This window comes from Acanthisitta chloris, unplaced genomic scaffold (genome assembly GCF_000695815.1).
Source record: "Acanthisitta chloris isolate BGI_N310 unplaced genomic scaffold, ASM69581v1 scaffold1974, whole genome shotgun sequence".
NCBI classification, from domain to species: Eukaryota; Metazoa; Chordata; class Aves; order Passeriformes; family Acanthisittidae; genus Acanthisitta; species Acanthisitta chloris.
This window is the reverse complement of record NW_008670752.1, coordinates 8,075-22,454: the sequence shown is the minus strand read 5'-3', so window position 1 is coordinate 22,454 and position 14,380 is coordinate 8,075. Positions and strand designations below refer to the sequence as shown.

General features: G+C 37.6%; 1 protein-coding gene across 1 annotated transcript in view; it reads right to left on the bottom strand.

Annotated features, from left to right (window-relative positions):
* Nucleotides 1-881: 881 nt before the first annotated feature.
* APPL1 (adaptor protein, phosphotyrosine interaction, PH domain and leucine zipper containing 1) overlaps nucleotides 882-14,380 on the bottom strand; it is a 17,557-nt gene continuing 4,058 nt past the window's right edge. The window contains exons 6-21 of the mRNA XM_009073769.1: nucleotides 13,702-13,760; nucleotides 13,105-13,251; nucleotides 12,325-12,407; nucleotides 12,064-12,222; nucleotides 10,616-10,804; nucleotides 10,111-10,153; nucleotides 9,498-9,554; nucleotides 7,658-7,749; nucleotides 6,935-7,117; nucleotides 4,612-4,661; nucleotides 4,068-4,242; nucleotides 3,928-3,964; nucleotides 2,651-2,797; nucleotides 2,353-2,403; nucleotides 1,949-2,038; nucleotides 882-1,031 (exon numbers count right to left, since the gene is read on the bottom strand). Of these exons, the coding sequence (XP_009072017.1) occupies nucleotides 882-1,031; nucleotides 1,949-2,038; nucleotides 2,353-2,403; nucleotides 2,651-2,797; nucleotides 3,928-3,964; nucleotides 4,068-4,242; nucleotides 4,612-4,661; nucleotides 6,935-7,117; nucleotides 7,658-7,749; nucleotides 9,498-9,554; nucleotides 10,111-10,153; nucleotides 10,616-10,804; nucleotides 12,064-12,222; nucleotides 12,325-12,407; nucleotides 13,105-13,251; nucleotides 13,702-13,760 (1,712 nt within the window). The remainder of the gene's footprint in view (nucleotides 1,032-1,948; nucleotides 2,039-2,352; nucleotides 2,404-2,650; nucleotides 2,798-3,927; nucleotides 3,965-4,067; nucleotides 4,243-4,611; nucleotides 4,662-6,934; nucleotides 7,118-7,657; nucleotides 7,750-9,497; nucleotides 9,555-10,110; nucleotides 10,154-10,615; nucleotides 10,805-12,063; nucleotides 12,223-12,324; nucleotides 12,408-13,104; nucleotides 13,252-13,701; nucleotides 13,761-14,380) is intronic.

The following is a 14,380-nucleotide window of genomic DNA, read 5'->3' as shown; positions in this document are numbered from 1 at the left end:
CATTTACATATGCAGAAGATTTTTCAAATGATGGAATTCAAGATGTTTCTGCAACTCTAAGCATGTTCTGTAAAAGTGAACTCAAAGGCTTACAGCTTTTTATTCCAAGTACTGGGGAAAAACCAAGAACATGGCACTTGTGCTACAAGGATATATACATTATTCTTGCAATTTGATGAGGAATCCTTTTTCCTCATGCAGCAAAGTTCAACTGCATCTCATCAGCTCTTATCTTGGTCTGACAGTATCTCTTCTCCTTTTGAAAGAAGTCTTTCAGCATTATAGTCACTAAAACCAAATCAAGACAGTATCATACAGTGCAGTATGAAAGAAAAAAGGCCCTTCTGTCTAGAACTATTGCACATCTCACTGATGTCCATGAGGATTTTTCTTTCTGAATCTAAGAACAGTTGTGTGCAACAAACTGGGTAAAGCTTAGCACTGTCTTATTTGGACATCCACCTTTGTTTCCAGCAAGGTGTTCTCCACAGTGCAGTGTGAAAAAGGAATTTTAGCATACTCCTGGAGTTCAATGATAGCTTTAAGTTTTGCTTCAAAAGCATCAATTGCACAGAGAGGTAAGTGGGGAATAAAACCCACACTTATTTTTCCATACTGCAGAGAAGCCTTGAGAAAACATAAATTTGTAATAAACATGGTAGCATCACCATATTTCATCTGGCACACAGAAGAGAAATTTTACTGACAGGAAAATGGAAATCACTTAACTGAGAAAGAAAAATCAAGGCATAATAGGGTCTAGATACCGTGAAGTCTTTCCTATAATACAACAGACCCTCCACTTGCATGTCACTGCTTGGAGTACTTGTGCCATTTCACCAGATGTATCAGTGATTCCAATCTTCATGAAGCAGGCAACCTTAGGCTTCAGATTCTCTCTTCTTCTTTCCTTCCTCTCCCAAATCACTGTCTTCTGACTGGCTACTGCTAAGGACTACAAATTGTCCTTCTCCACTGCTCTGGTTCGATCTGCTGGAAGCAGCTATCAACCGGCTCTGCTCCTCCAAGTCCTGATTTGAGAAGGAGGTTGGGAAATCAGAAAAAGAATAAGAGCTTTAATGCCATCTGCAATTGACACAAGATACCATTATTATGACTTCTAAACTATCTAGCAACACTACCAGTGCACAGCTTCCTGGACAGAGGGAATTAAGACTGAATAGGAAACCAAGATATTTACCTATCAGTACATGCCACTGTTAGAACAGCTTCCACCACAGCTCTACCTAGCCCACAAAGCAAAGCACGACAGAAGAGCTCTCCTCATCTACACTGAGGGGCTGGAGCGTGTCCAGAGAAGGGCAATGGAGCTGGGGAAGGGGCTGGAGCACAAGTCTGATGAGGAGCAGCTGAGGGAATTGGGGGTGTTTAACCTGGAGAAAAGAAGGCTCAAGGCTGACCTACTGCTGCTCTCTACAACTGCCTAACAGGAGGTTGTTGCCTGTGGGGGTTGGTCTCCCAGGTAACATAAGAGGAAATGGCCCCAAGTTGCATCAGGGAGGTTTAGATTGGATGTGGCACTGAGGGACATGGGTTAGTGGTGGCCTTGGCAATGATGAGTTAATGGTTGGACTCAGTCTTAAAGGTCTTTTCCAACGTAACTGGTTGTATGATTTCACAGCCCACTTCCCTTCACACCCTCTCCTCACTGCCTGACTGAACCCTCATCAGCAAATGAAAATATTTTGGGCCTGTGATAGGTGTTCCCTCAAGCACTGAACTATTCCTACAAAGACATTGTCATTTTTCTCCTCAAACTGCTCTTTAGCAAGTACTATACAAAAATATACAATGCATACTTATGACAATGAATTTCATCACGCTCTATGAACTTTTACTGAAGAGCATGACAGTGGACCTTGGAGTACAAAACTGCAAAAGGAAGTGTAAGTGGGGAAAAAAAATTAGAAATAATGATGAAATTTACCTTTTCAATTTGCTTTTGTTTATTCAGTTCTTTTTGTTGTTTCTCTTTGACTCTATCTATTTCTTTCTGCTTTTCTGATGCTTTTCGATCCTGAAGGGGAAAATGTAAATCGAGTAAGTAACAACAGCCTGAAATGTTTGATCCACTACTGACTGATAGGAGCTTGCTCAAGACTGACACCACTGGCTTGAGGACTGGTATGTTTGCTAAAGGTACCCAGGTCAGTCCTATATTGAATAGTGTTCCACAGTCTGTTTATTTGAGTTTAAATTCTAGGAAACATCTCTTAAAATACACAACAGTGTTACTGCATCTCTAAGTATCTTGCACAATGCACTCCATTACACATATTAAACCCTTTTCCTTCCATTCACAAGTATTCCTTGCCTCCAAAAGATTCTTACCAGTTCTGCATGAAAAGCTATCTGTTTGGCCAATCCCACAGAGTCACAAATCTAAACACAAAACAGATGGAAATAATCAAAAAGGGTCTAATAGCCTTTAGAATGAAGTCAGCATCCCGAATTAGATACAGCAGCGTATTAGAGCACTTGTAGGTACTTAAATTGACAGGTTTGACTGTTTCTCAGTACATCAACAGAATACTCTCCCACACAAATCCCTTAAGACAGTTTGAATGGATCTAAGCTTGGAATCCATGTCAAGTTCAAAACTGATACAAGTTATAACCATCACCAATACCTTTTCCCCTTCATTATTTGATTCAAATATATAGCAGATGGCAGTCTGGTGGCTCTCAGCTCTCCCTCCTGAAGTTCTAAGCACGAATCCAAACAGGCGTTTATTCTCCTGGTGTGTGGCATAGAGAACTACATTGGGCAAAGGAAACTGCCAAAAGGATCAAATATGGAGAGATTAAAACTGGTTCCAAATATTTTCTCTATGAAGTTTCAATATACTGCACATGGATTACTTCAATATCGTAAGTGCACAACCACAGTACAAGGAGTTATAACCTGACCACACATGTAATCATGAAGCACAAACAGCAGATCAGACAGCAAGGATCAAATCATTCCAAAGACAGGCAAACTGCTAAGAACACGTAAGAAACAGGACCACATTTGCAGTGAGTCAGTCATCTTCCTAACTGTGAATACACTCCTTCCCTTTTTTATTCTCTTTTCATCATTCGTATCAGTTTCTTTTGTGACTAAGCTTTCAATACTGGTGCCAGGTAAAGCTTCTGTTCTCCCAAACCTGTACTGCAATTAGCTATCCTCAATTATTTACACAAGAGAAAACCCCACAGAAATCCAAACAAAACCAACCACACCACATACCCTAAGTGTTTTGCTACAATAAAACTGTTTTACATTCTTATTGCTAAAGTGGGTGGACTTCAAATATATCTTTTTAAGCCTCAGCAAAGGATAAATTTTAAAACTCTGAAACTGAATTTAAAACTCAGCAGCAGTTATAAACAGACAGGAAGAGTTTTTCCTAGCAGCAGGTATTTGCATTCAGCATACAGGACATGCCCCCAGTGGATGTCTATGACCTATAAAAGGTTACAGCTTTGGGGCTAACCAGAAATCCACTTACTCAAGTGCAGTTTTTATAATGAATTAGGAAAAAAAAAGAAACAACAGCCTCAGTACAATTATGCATTAAAAATAAAAACACAAACCAAACAAAAACCCCAAACACAAAACAAACCCTTCTGGCCTTCGGAACTAATGTGACTCCAACCTTAAGGGCATCTCATTACTATTTTACCCTCTCAGATCACAGAGGGGAAGAGTGTCTCAAAAGCCAATTTGACCTATTGAAATCATTCCCCTTCAGCCTGATTTCTGAGTGTTTTCCTGTCTATTTTTAAATGTATGCATCAGTCTCCTAATTTCAGTGAAAATTTCTCAGGAAGCCTCATGCTATCAGTGATTTTTGCTATTGTCTAACATTAAAGTGAAGGAGTTACATTGCTGGTATTTATCTTAAAATGTAAAGTTACTTACTCGTAGTCTTGTAACTTGTGTCTGGGGATCAATTAACCTAAAAATTTGTTTTTAAAAACAAACCAGAAAGTAAATTTTACCAAAGTGAAAGAAGCTCATTCTGTAAATAAACATCAGTAGAAGTCAGGAAGGAAACTTACTTTAAACAGTCACAAGTGACTAACAAATGTGATTCTGTCATCCTGAACACGTTGTGGATGGCACGAGCTGCAAGTATCTGACGCATTGTTTCATAAACAACATCTGGACTTTCATCAGACTTCACCTCCATGGAGCCAAGAAATCTTACAATAAATAACTGATGAAGAATAGAATCTAAGAAAAAGAAAAGCATTGAAAAATGCAAAGGCCATTTTGGGTTTCCCATTCAAAGCCAAAGATGGACTGCAGCCAGGAAAACTTCAAACTACCTTGGAGATTGCTCATACTTAGGAATTAGAGGTACAGTTACTAAACAGCACATCACACATCTTTTCATTTGGTTTAATGAATACAAAAGATGCAAGGAATTACTTTGAAAACCAATTTTCAGATAGTTTGATTTAACTCAACAGGTCAAACACACTGCAGTGTAACTAAGCACTCTAGAACTGGTGCTAAATTAGAGAAGCTAGAGATGAAAATGGAAAAATAATTTTCAAATTCTATTTTTTATTTTGCATTGAAATAAAACTGTTGTTTTACCTTCTGTTTCAGATTTTGAGCCTCCAGATTCACCGAAAGGATTTGTGCGTCTATTGAAAAACGAAAACATTAAACCAGGAGTCAATGACAGGAACCACTCAGGGACAGAGCAGTAGTCTCATGCTGCATCAAACATCAACATGTGATGATTTCACAGACTTGTCATCTGGAGGAATGATGTCTGATCAATCACAAGGACAAGCAATTTAACCAGGAGTGAGACAAACTGCTGTATGTGAGGCCCCACACTGTGGGAAAAACACCACATCATATTGTCCTATTGCTGCCATAGAAAGTTTTCCTTACATGGTATTTTTTTATTTGAATTAAGCTCAAATCAAAACCTTTTTAATACACAAAAAGGTGTGGTTTTAGGGGACCAAATTTCACAAAACAGCTTCAGGAAGCACAGCCAAAAGCCAGTCCTGTCAGCACTCCACAGAAGCACCCACTCCTCATCACTGTCTCAAGGTGCTGAATTACTTACTGAAGAGAAGTCACTGGGTTTGTTTCAAGAGCAGCTTTCTGAAAACATCACTGGGGTTATACTCCTAGAGGGTCAAGAGAAATGTGGCTATTTCTGGCTCTCAAAGACAGAACTGCTATCAGTGACAAAGAAAAGTGAAAATACTCTAGGCTTCCAAGTCTACATGTTGCAAAATCAGTAAAGCAATGCTGAAAGAGCACAGGAAATGGGGACATGTGATTTACAACTCCTTTCTCTTTGGCTAACTGCTAGCTGAGAAGTTACCGGCAAGGGTTCAATAAACCTCAAATTAGGTTTTATATGGGAGTAAAGAAGGTGTCACCTCTCGATAGTTTGTGTTCTAAAAGGACATTTCTACTAAGAGAGAAAAAAACTGTTCAGTCACAAGTCACACTGACTGCTGGTTTTATTGGTCAGTGAAATCTTTTAACTTAAAGATATTTGGTTTAGAGTAATAGAATTGTTCAAGAGTGAACTCTGAAGTCAAGATGGCATTGCTGCAATGTTTAGCTAACATGGACTCAATCAAGAACCATCCCATGAAATGCTAACCTGTGCAAATGCACTAAAGGCAAATTCTTTCTATTAGCATCTTCTGTTGCTCAGACTTCTCATGTCAGTTCAGATTAAACTGAAACAGTAAATGCAAAATCTCACAGGATCTCTCAAAAGGCAAAAATAAAATTTAAATACATGTCATCAGTATCAGAAACCAAGGAAAGCATTTTTATTTTTTAATACTAAAGGAGCAAGTTGCCTATTTGTACAAACAAACTGCAGTTGTTTATGGAAAGTGAAGGTTAACTAAAAATACTGAGCACAACTCTTATCATCTCTTCTATGAAAAAATAAGATTTTCTAGAACAGAATTACAACTGATGACATGAACTTAGCTAAAGTATTAAACTTCCTGCTTCCTGGAATACAGTTCAAGTCTATTTTAGATCAATATATTTTTAAGGAGCTAACTAGCCAACTGCTTATCCTGCCATACCAAACAACAACAAAACCAAAAACTCTCAAAAAAAAAGGAAAAAAAGATATACAATTTTAACTCTTACATCTGTCAGATGTAACTGAAAATTCTGATATTTTTCTAGAGGGCAGGGAGATATAACAGATTACTGTGACTGGAGTCACATAAATTAGTTTTCAGGGTTTTTTGTTGTTGCTAAGAGGAGCTGGATCTGCAATATGCTTTCTTATTATCTGAATTCTGTAGATATGATTCCAGAAATGCAGTGCAGATCTACAGGTCTTTGGTTTTTAGTCAATCTCCCACTCAGAAATAATAACAAGTAGGAGAAAATGTATTTATGTTTTGGGATGAACTCTCAGATAGTTTTAACTTGTCTGCATGTGACATTACTCCAGAAGCCTAGATCATTTTCACTCACCTTTCAGGTTAAGCAGATGTCATCGTATGCCATCATCACCTGGAGGCAGGGCTACCAAATTTCTCTTGAGTTTCCAAGAGGAAATAACCCAAGCTGCTGGGTGAGGAGCAAGCAATAGGAAAGGAAAATACTTTGTGAAACCAAAAGATTAAAATAAATCAATAAATATAAGCATTGGATGTTAAAGCAAGAAAAGCTGCTGCAAAATAGATAACTAAACCTTGACCCTAGTGCATGTAATTAAACCTTTTTTTTTACAGTTCTATTTAACAGTTAAACAAATTGTTTTGCTTCATTGGCCACTGCAAATTTGGTGACATGAGTCAGGAAAAGACAGTGCATATTCTGGAGCTGCAGGTTAAACGTGGTTTTCTTGTTTGATTGGTTTTGAATCAGTAACAAACTTTAGGAATTTTTTCCTTCTTTCTACATTTCCTACCTGCCTGATTGCCCTGAGGATTTTGCTTGGCCAGGCAGGTCTTCACTAACTGGAGATATGATGTCAAATTGTATAGGAGTGTCAGGGGCAACAAGTGAGTCCAAGGAAAGTGCTGATAAAGCTGCTGAGTCGGATCCCAGTGACCCTGTGCTGCTGGTTCGAGCTGCAGGAGGACGAGATTGTCTACAACAAAACCAAAAACCAGAATGAAGACACCTTAGTTCAGGTTGATTGATAATAAATTAAACCACAGGGGAGACCAATACAATATTCCCAAACTTAGATGTAAAGCAAACAAAAACTAAAATCCTGGAGGCCAGGGTATAGTAAACAAAAACAGAGTCTATGTTCCTTGTCAAATTTAAGTTAAAGTTATTACTTGCACTAATAATTGCATCAGATTGATAGAACAACAATGTATAATCACATAGTAAATACAATGCTGATTCCAGGAGCTGGACACATGGAGAAAAATCTCATTATGAAATCACACAACAAACCAGACACATGATTCAACCAAAAAATCTGTTGGCCAGGTAGCAATCAAGATTACTTGGAACAATGGATGCTAAACAGTGCTGGAAAGTCAAACGCAGGAAATTTGCCTCTAGCCTATCAGAGATTTAGTTCTGAACATAGAAAGTTTTGTAGGCGTGGTTTGTTTTTTTCCCCTGAAAGTTGATCCAGGATTGTCTTTACAGATGTGCTCTCCAAATGACTCACACAGCTGGCCTCATGCTCTCGTGCCTCTGCTGGAAGGAGGGTGAGGGGGTAACAGCTTCCAGGGCTGACTGGTTTACACGGGCAGCAATTTCCTGCAGGGGAGACATGGGAAAAAGGAACTGAAAACATTTTTTCTCAAAATAAGCTTTCAGATTTTAGTTTTATTTATATACAATTAACAGATGTTGTAAACTCAACCCTTTGTGAGAATCTTGCACTGCTAATTTTCCACTGACATAGTTGTATTTTCTTCTAACTTGCAACACGTTTCCTGATGTTCACTTTCTAAATACAAGTGAATGCACTTGCTTTACAATACTAACAATGTTAATAAAATCAGCAATGGAGAAAAAAGACCCAATGATTACTCAGGCAAAATAAGCAAGTGTAGTCAGGAAGAGAAAAAACTCATCTAAGAATTGCAGCTCTCAACTGTGAACTAAAACCCAAGAGGATTCCAAACTATCAAGGACTATGTAACAGTTACTTAACCAAATGATGGACCATTTGCAGCCTAAGAATTCCATTTTAATATTTCACTGAAATCACTAATTCTGATCAGTATTTAATGCTGATGAGTCACTTCCTGGGGCAGAGTCAACAGAGAAAGTCCTCGAGGAAAGAGATGTTTTTTGGAGAGAAGGTGCAGGAGACAATGAAGCAACATTTTGTGTGAGCAAATGACTCAGAAAATGAGAATGGCTACAAAGCCATTGGGAAGTGAGGAGAAGGCACTAAGAGTGAGGTGTGAATGGACACACCTTCACTGATGCAAGGGAACTGCACCCAAGACTAAACAGCACCTCAGCTCTATCTTCATCAGAACATGAGCTCAGCATCAAAATCAATCCACCTTTTGTAGAATTTGCCCATTTCTTGCATCTGCAAGCTAGTATCTCTTTTCTCCCTCTGCTCCTGTTCCTGGCTTTTCTCTGAAGGACAAACTAGTTTGTCCCTCATCTGTACAGTTAACTTACGAACTTTGCCAGGTACTTGTACTACCTGCAGAGTTACATTTAGTTCCTAAACCAAAATCTGTCATGACACACTTTCCATTTCCCCTTCATCTTCCAGGTCATTTGGCAAGAGCCTTGTGTTACATAGCTGATGATGGACTCCCACATTACTCAACAAGCTGCCTGAGGACCACTGTGCCTACAGTTCTGCCCTCTGGTATGTGAGCCATGCAAAGGTCCCTTTCCAATGACCTGTTTCAGACTGTGACAAGGACATCCAGGAGTACAATTTCACCTTCAACACACTTCATGTGTAGAGAAATACTCTGTTATAAAACAATAGATTTTGTGGGGCCCATTCTTCTAACTTAGCAAGTAAAAATCACTATGTAAATTTGTATCAATATGAGTTTATTATGCAAGTATAAACAATGTAAATAGCATTCATTTACAGACTCAAATTCTCTACATGAAAAAAATAACAATTTCCCACTCTTCAAAAGACAAGTAACTCTATGAAGTGAAAAATTTTTTCTACAAAATTGTTGTGCTCCTAAGATTGATATTCATAAGACTGCCAGTTCCCTCTAGCAGAAATTAAATATATCCAAATATTTGTCATGTTAATTTGTCAAAAACTATCATATACAAAATACAAATACAGGATCTTGGTGATGTCAAAAAGCTTTATCAAATATAAAGGTCACACACTTACTGCTTTTTATATTAGCATTTAGATGAAGGAGACAATGGACTCTATGTTTTCATACCATGAAAAGCTTAAAACTAGCCATGCTATCCAATTAGATCCAGTTGATCTCTTTTTAATTTTACATATTTACATCTTAACATATTACTGACACTATAAATTTTAGTAAAGTTACCTCAGGGTTTTCACTTAGATATATCTGTTTAGATATGTTGTTTATGGTGCATATCCACTGAAAAAGAGTAAGAAAAAAAGAAAATAAATTAATTTGTCATATTTTTTAACAGATTTGATTAAATACCTGTGATGGATAGTTTCAACATTTTTTCTACTTTGTTTGTAACTTGAGGGAGCAAAGTCAGTACTCTGCACAAGCAGTTTGTCAGTAAATTCACTCCCATCTGCACATGGCACCTTGCAATATCAGATTTTACTTGAAAAAATTATTTTAGTCACACTAAAGATCAATACTAAAGAAAGCTTAACTCACAACTCTAAGGAATAAAAACCCCACCCTCATTAGGATTCTCTGTAGTCCACTATTCTATACTGCAGATGACATTGTTTCCTCGAGACATTATAAAGATTCAACCTGCCTTTTGTAGAATTTGCCCATTTCTTGCATCTGCAAGCTAGAATCTGTTTTCTCCCTCTGCTCCTGTTCTTGGCTTTTGTCTGAAGGACAAAACTGACTGGATTATATGCAGCATCCAGCTATGGTTACAAATGCATTACTTCTGTGCAAGAGAAAAATCACTGAACTCAATGTGAACCTCCTTCATGCTTACCTCTTCATAGTCTTTTTTACTTTCTGCCTGTAAGATTGAAGACCTGAAAGGAAGCAAGGGAAAAGAACTTTATTTAAAATGCCTCACAAATACATTCAGCCAGAAACCTCCATTTTCATGTTTATATGCTAAATGACAAGTTATGAAAGGCTGAAGATTCTGTGTATGTGCTGAGTGCAGCCAGCACTTAATGGGGGGAGGAACCTATGCTTTCATTTCAACTGAAAACAGAAAAGCAACAAAATTCTAATTGTGCCCAAGTAATACCTAAGCACTCATACAATGCAATAACACATTATTGTAAACAGGTGATAATTTTATTCTGAAATACTTCTCGGCTCCATTATAGAGCTTATAAACAAAAAAACAAACATTACAATGTTTTTGCTTCTAAATACCCACAAAATCTATCAAGCTATAATCTGGCCAAAGGCAGACTGCATTTCTTTTCTTAATTAGCGAGTCCAGAATTATTTCTAGGTAACAATAATCTAAGACTACTTACTTTTTGCCATCAAAAGAAGTTATCTGAAAGCAGTACCGCCTGTCTTCACAGTCCACAGCCATTACAGAGCAGTTGTCTATGTCCATGACAAGTCCCCCAGCTACATCACCTCTTGCCTGGCTCATCAGATTTCCACCTTGAGTGAAGTAAAACTGCCTCTCCCAACTGGAAGATACCAGCCCTGTCTTACTAAAAGATAAACAGAGGTCCTCAGTCAGTACATCAGGAGTTCAGCTGAGCTGAAAAGTCCCTTGGAGTAAACCACTCTCTGCTTAATGTTTTAGGTTAGCATAACAGCTAAATTAGTCTTTTCAGTCGTTAGTTTTTTCATGCTAAACCTATTGCTGAGCAAAGTAGACATGAAAGAATAATAACTGCTTTCTTAAATTATACAAAGAAGTTTAGAATCAAAAGGCCTAAATACTTCAGTTTTGATGATCAGCTTGTACAGTACATTACTTTACACAATACACATGTTCAATGCTATGCAGTATGATTGGTAAGACCTCTGAAGTTATTTGGCTACACTGACATTAAGTTTTCAAGAACTTTGTGTTAAGAATTAACTTAATCACCTAAGAGACCTCAATTTTCCAAGTACTTTGTACTATTAAACAACATCTCCAAAAATTTCCTCTATTAGACCATGTTGGGGTATTTTGGGGCTTTTTTCTGTGGTTCGTTATTTCTGCACAGAATAACAGAAGAGGAACAATCTGAAACCAAAACTCAGTAACACTTGCACTTTAGCCTCCCTTTCTGTTCAGATACTCTCCAATATTCATTGCTGCACTTGTGTTCTACTGCAGAAATTCATACCTCACTGAGTGAGTGTTTTACTCTAACTGCTGCTGTAAAAGTAATCTAGATTTTTTTAAAATTCCTTGGAACTTATATAAATTACAAAAAACCCCCTAAAATATCTGAGTGTTACAAGTTATTTTTACTAGCTCTGGAAAACAGCTGCTGAGCTTCCTAGGAGGCACAGCTCCATCCCAGGAGCAAGGCTGCTGTGAGAAATGGAGAAGAACATTCAAAGGGTATTTCAGAGAAAGTTTTGCCTTATCTCAAGCATTGATGTTTTATTACTAACTGGAATCCCAAAGCTTTAACAGATACTTATAGAACAATCCCGACAGATGGAATCCTATTATTTTCCAGTTCAAATGAAGGGAAATCACACTCTCAAGCTTGTTTTTTGATGTGAAAATTCAGGCAAACATAGACTAAACTGTGCTCTGCACCTGAACAACACTATGTCAGTGTGACAAGGAGTGTAATACTAATTAGGTCAAGTCCAAAAAAACAGAATAGCTCCTATGTGACTTACTCAACTAAGTCTGTTAAAATCAGCATAGCTAATGTCAAAACCAAAATTACATCCTCATTTAGCTTTCCTTTCCCAAAATTAAATATTCTGGAATTTTTAGGTAACAAGGTAGTCTTACTTTCGTGCATTGAGGTATCCTGCCTTCCGTGTCAGATTTCTGTGAACAGGAAATTTTGTAGGATCAGGGTCAGGTAAATACAGTGGATCACTAGCTACTTCCAAGTCCTCTATAGTTTGTTGCATGTTCTCTACTTCACAATCCATTTCCCTGCGAACACTAAGGTAAATAAGGGTATTAATAAAGAGAATTTATTAATAAGTAGAAATAGAAAAAAGAATTGCCTTGATGTAAGTTCAAAATTCAACAAAACCAACTTACTTCTGTACACTTGTGCCAATATTGGTCAAAAATTCTTCCAGCTGCTCAGTAAGATTTTCTGAACCCATTTTAAAAAAACTGATCTTTTAAAAAAGAGAAAAAGGGAGAAATCAGTCATTAATAAAACTACATTAACAATTAACTGATGAAGTCATAGGAGGTTAAATTTCTCATCCCTCATTCCCACCAAAGCCTTTTAATAAAAGGACCAGAACATGTGTGTGCCTGCCAGGCCAGAGGTTTTTTTTAGCATTCCAGTTCTACACCCTTGATTGAACACAGCAGTTATGTGACTTTTGATGATCATGTAATTCAGAGTAGCTGGCACAGGATTGAGTTTAACTCTCTCCACAATACCTTCTAAAAACCAGTCCACCCTGTGGCCCTGCATACATGAAAGTTAGGACCAGCTCTTCCCATTAGTGGAATCAGGTACCCAGCAATGAAAATGTAGGCTTAAATGTAGTGTCTTAAATCCAGTGATCTGTCTTTTGGGGTAGCGTTAACCTTTTTATTTGTCTCACAGATTTTCCCAAAAGATTCTCCATGGGAGTGAGGGCATATCATGATGAGATTCATGTAGTGAGTGGGCAATGACTAGTGCTGCCATGCTGTTCATGGCAGCAGCTCTGGCAGCTACAGGGAGGTAGATGGGGGATCTTTTTCTCCATTTCCTTCCTTGGATTGCAGAAGGCCTGACAACTGATTTCAGTACATCGAAATTCATCAAGTGCTTTTAAATCTTCTTTCAGACCTTCAGTTTTCAGAATCCAGAATTACCTGAGCTTGCATGTATCCCAGCAAGGGTTCTAGCAGAGCAATCTTCTTTTTGTATTGAAGAGTATTTAATGCACAGAAATAATGCATCATAGTCTGATGCTGTTTTTTCCTTGAAGTATATACATCTTCTGTAACTTCAGCTTTGATCTAAAGAGACACAGAGAGGGAGAGTGGGAAAAAGGATTGTTTGAGACTTGGTACTGATCACATGCATTCTGGACAGCTTTGTAGCCAGCATGGAAAAAAACCACCACAGTCATGTTCCACTCTCCATCACCCGCAACTGTGTATTTTACCCTACAATTACACTTCTCTAACATGCGATACATGGAAAATAAGTACGGCATTCTTGTCTCCCTAGAAAATTTCATTATAAAACTAAATTGAATATGGTATCACAATGCTAAACTCAGAGCATTTTCAGTGTTACAAGACAGGCATGTATTGGGGAAACCTGCTTTTCTGTCTAGACTGCTAAAACAAACTGTCAAGCATCAGGTGGAATCTGACATACATTGTCTTCCATCACAACCAACCAACCAAATAAGATTAAATATTTTATCTCTTCTAAAAAACTTTATATTAAGTTTTACAAACCTTTTCATTTTCCCTTCTTTTTGACAACCGACTGTATCTCGTAATGGCAGCATCGTGGTCTAAGCAATCGAGAGAAAATTTATGGTCACTTTGATAAACTGATGAAACAGAGCAGAAAACCTTTTCTATCACTGTGTTGCACAGATAGCCAAATGCAAAGTTCTGTCACACTAACACCTTCAAGAATTGTTCTTGCCTGTTTATAATTACTTCACCACTACAAATCCTTGGGTGGAAGAAAAATTCTAGCCAGATGCAAATGTTGCCGAACTGTGAAAAATTTCCCTATACATCAAATATACTTTCAAGACAGAAACTTTCTATAAGTAGAGACAACTTTCCATTATGAAAACCTGTATCTAGTCTTTTCTGCTTCCAAAGTAATAAAGCAATTTACACTGAGAGAAGCAAAATACTTACTTAAAAAGTATGTTCCCTACAAGGATACAGCAGAGCTAGCTAAAGAAACAACTTCTGACAACAGGAAAGAGAACTATCAAGCTCATTTTAGGGTGGTAAAATTTGTTTATTAATCCAGTCCTGACTTTTAGATGTGATCTGGTGACTTACTGTTTTCAGAAATTTTGGTAGCATAATCCTACATTATTTAACCATCATATAGACATTCTAAATATTGTAAAAAACCTGTCAATTTGCCATTAACACTTCAGTACACAGC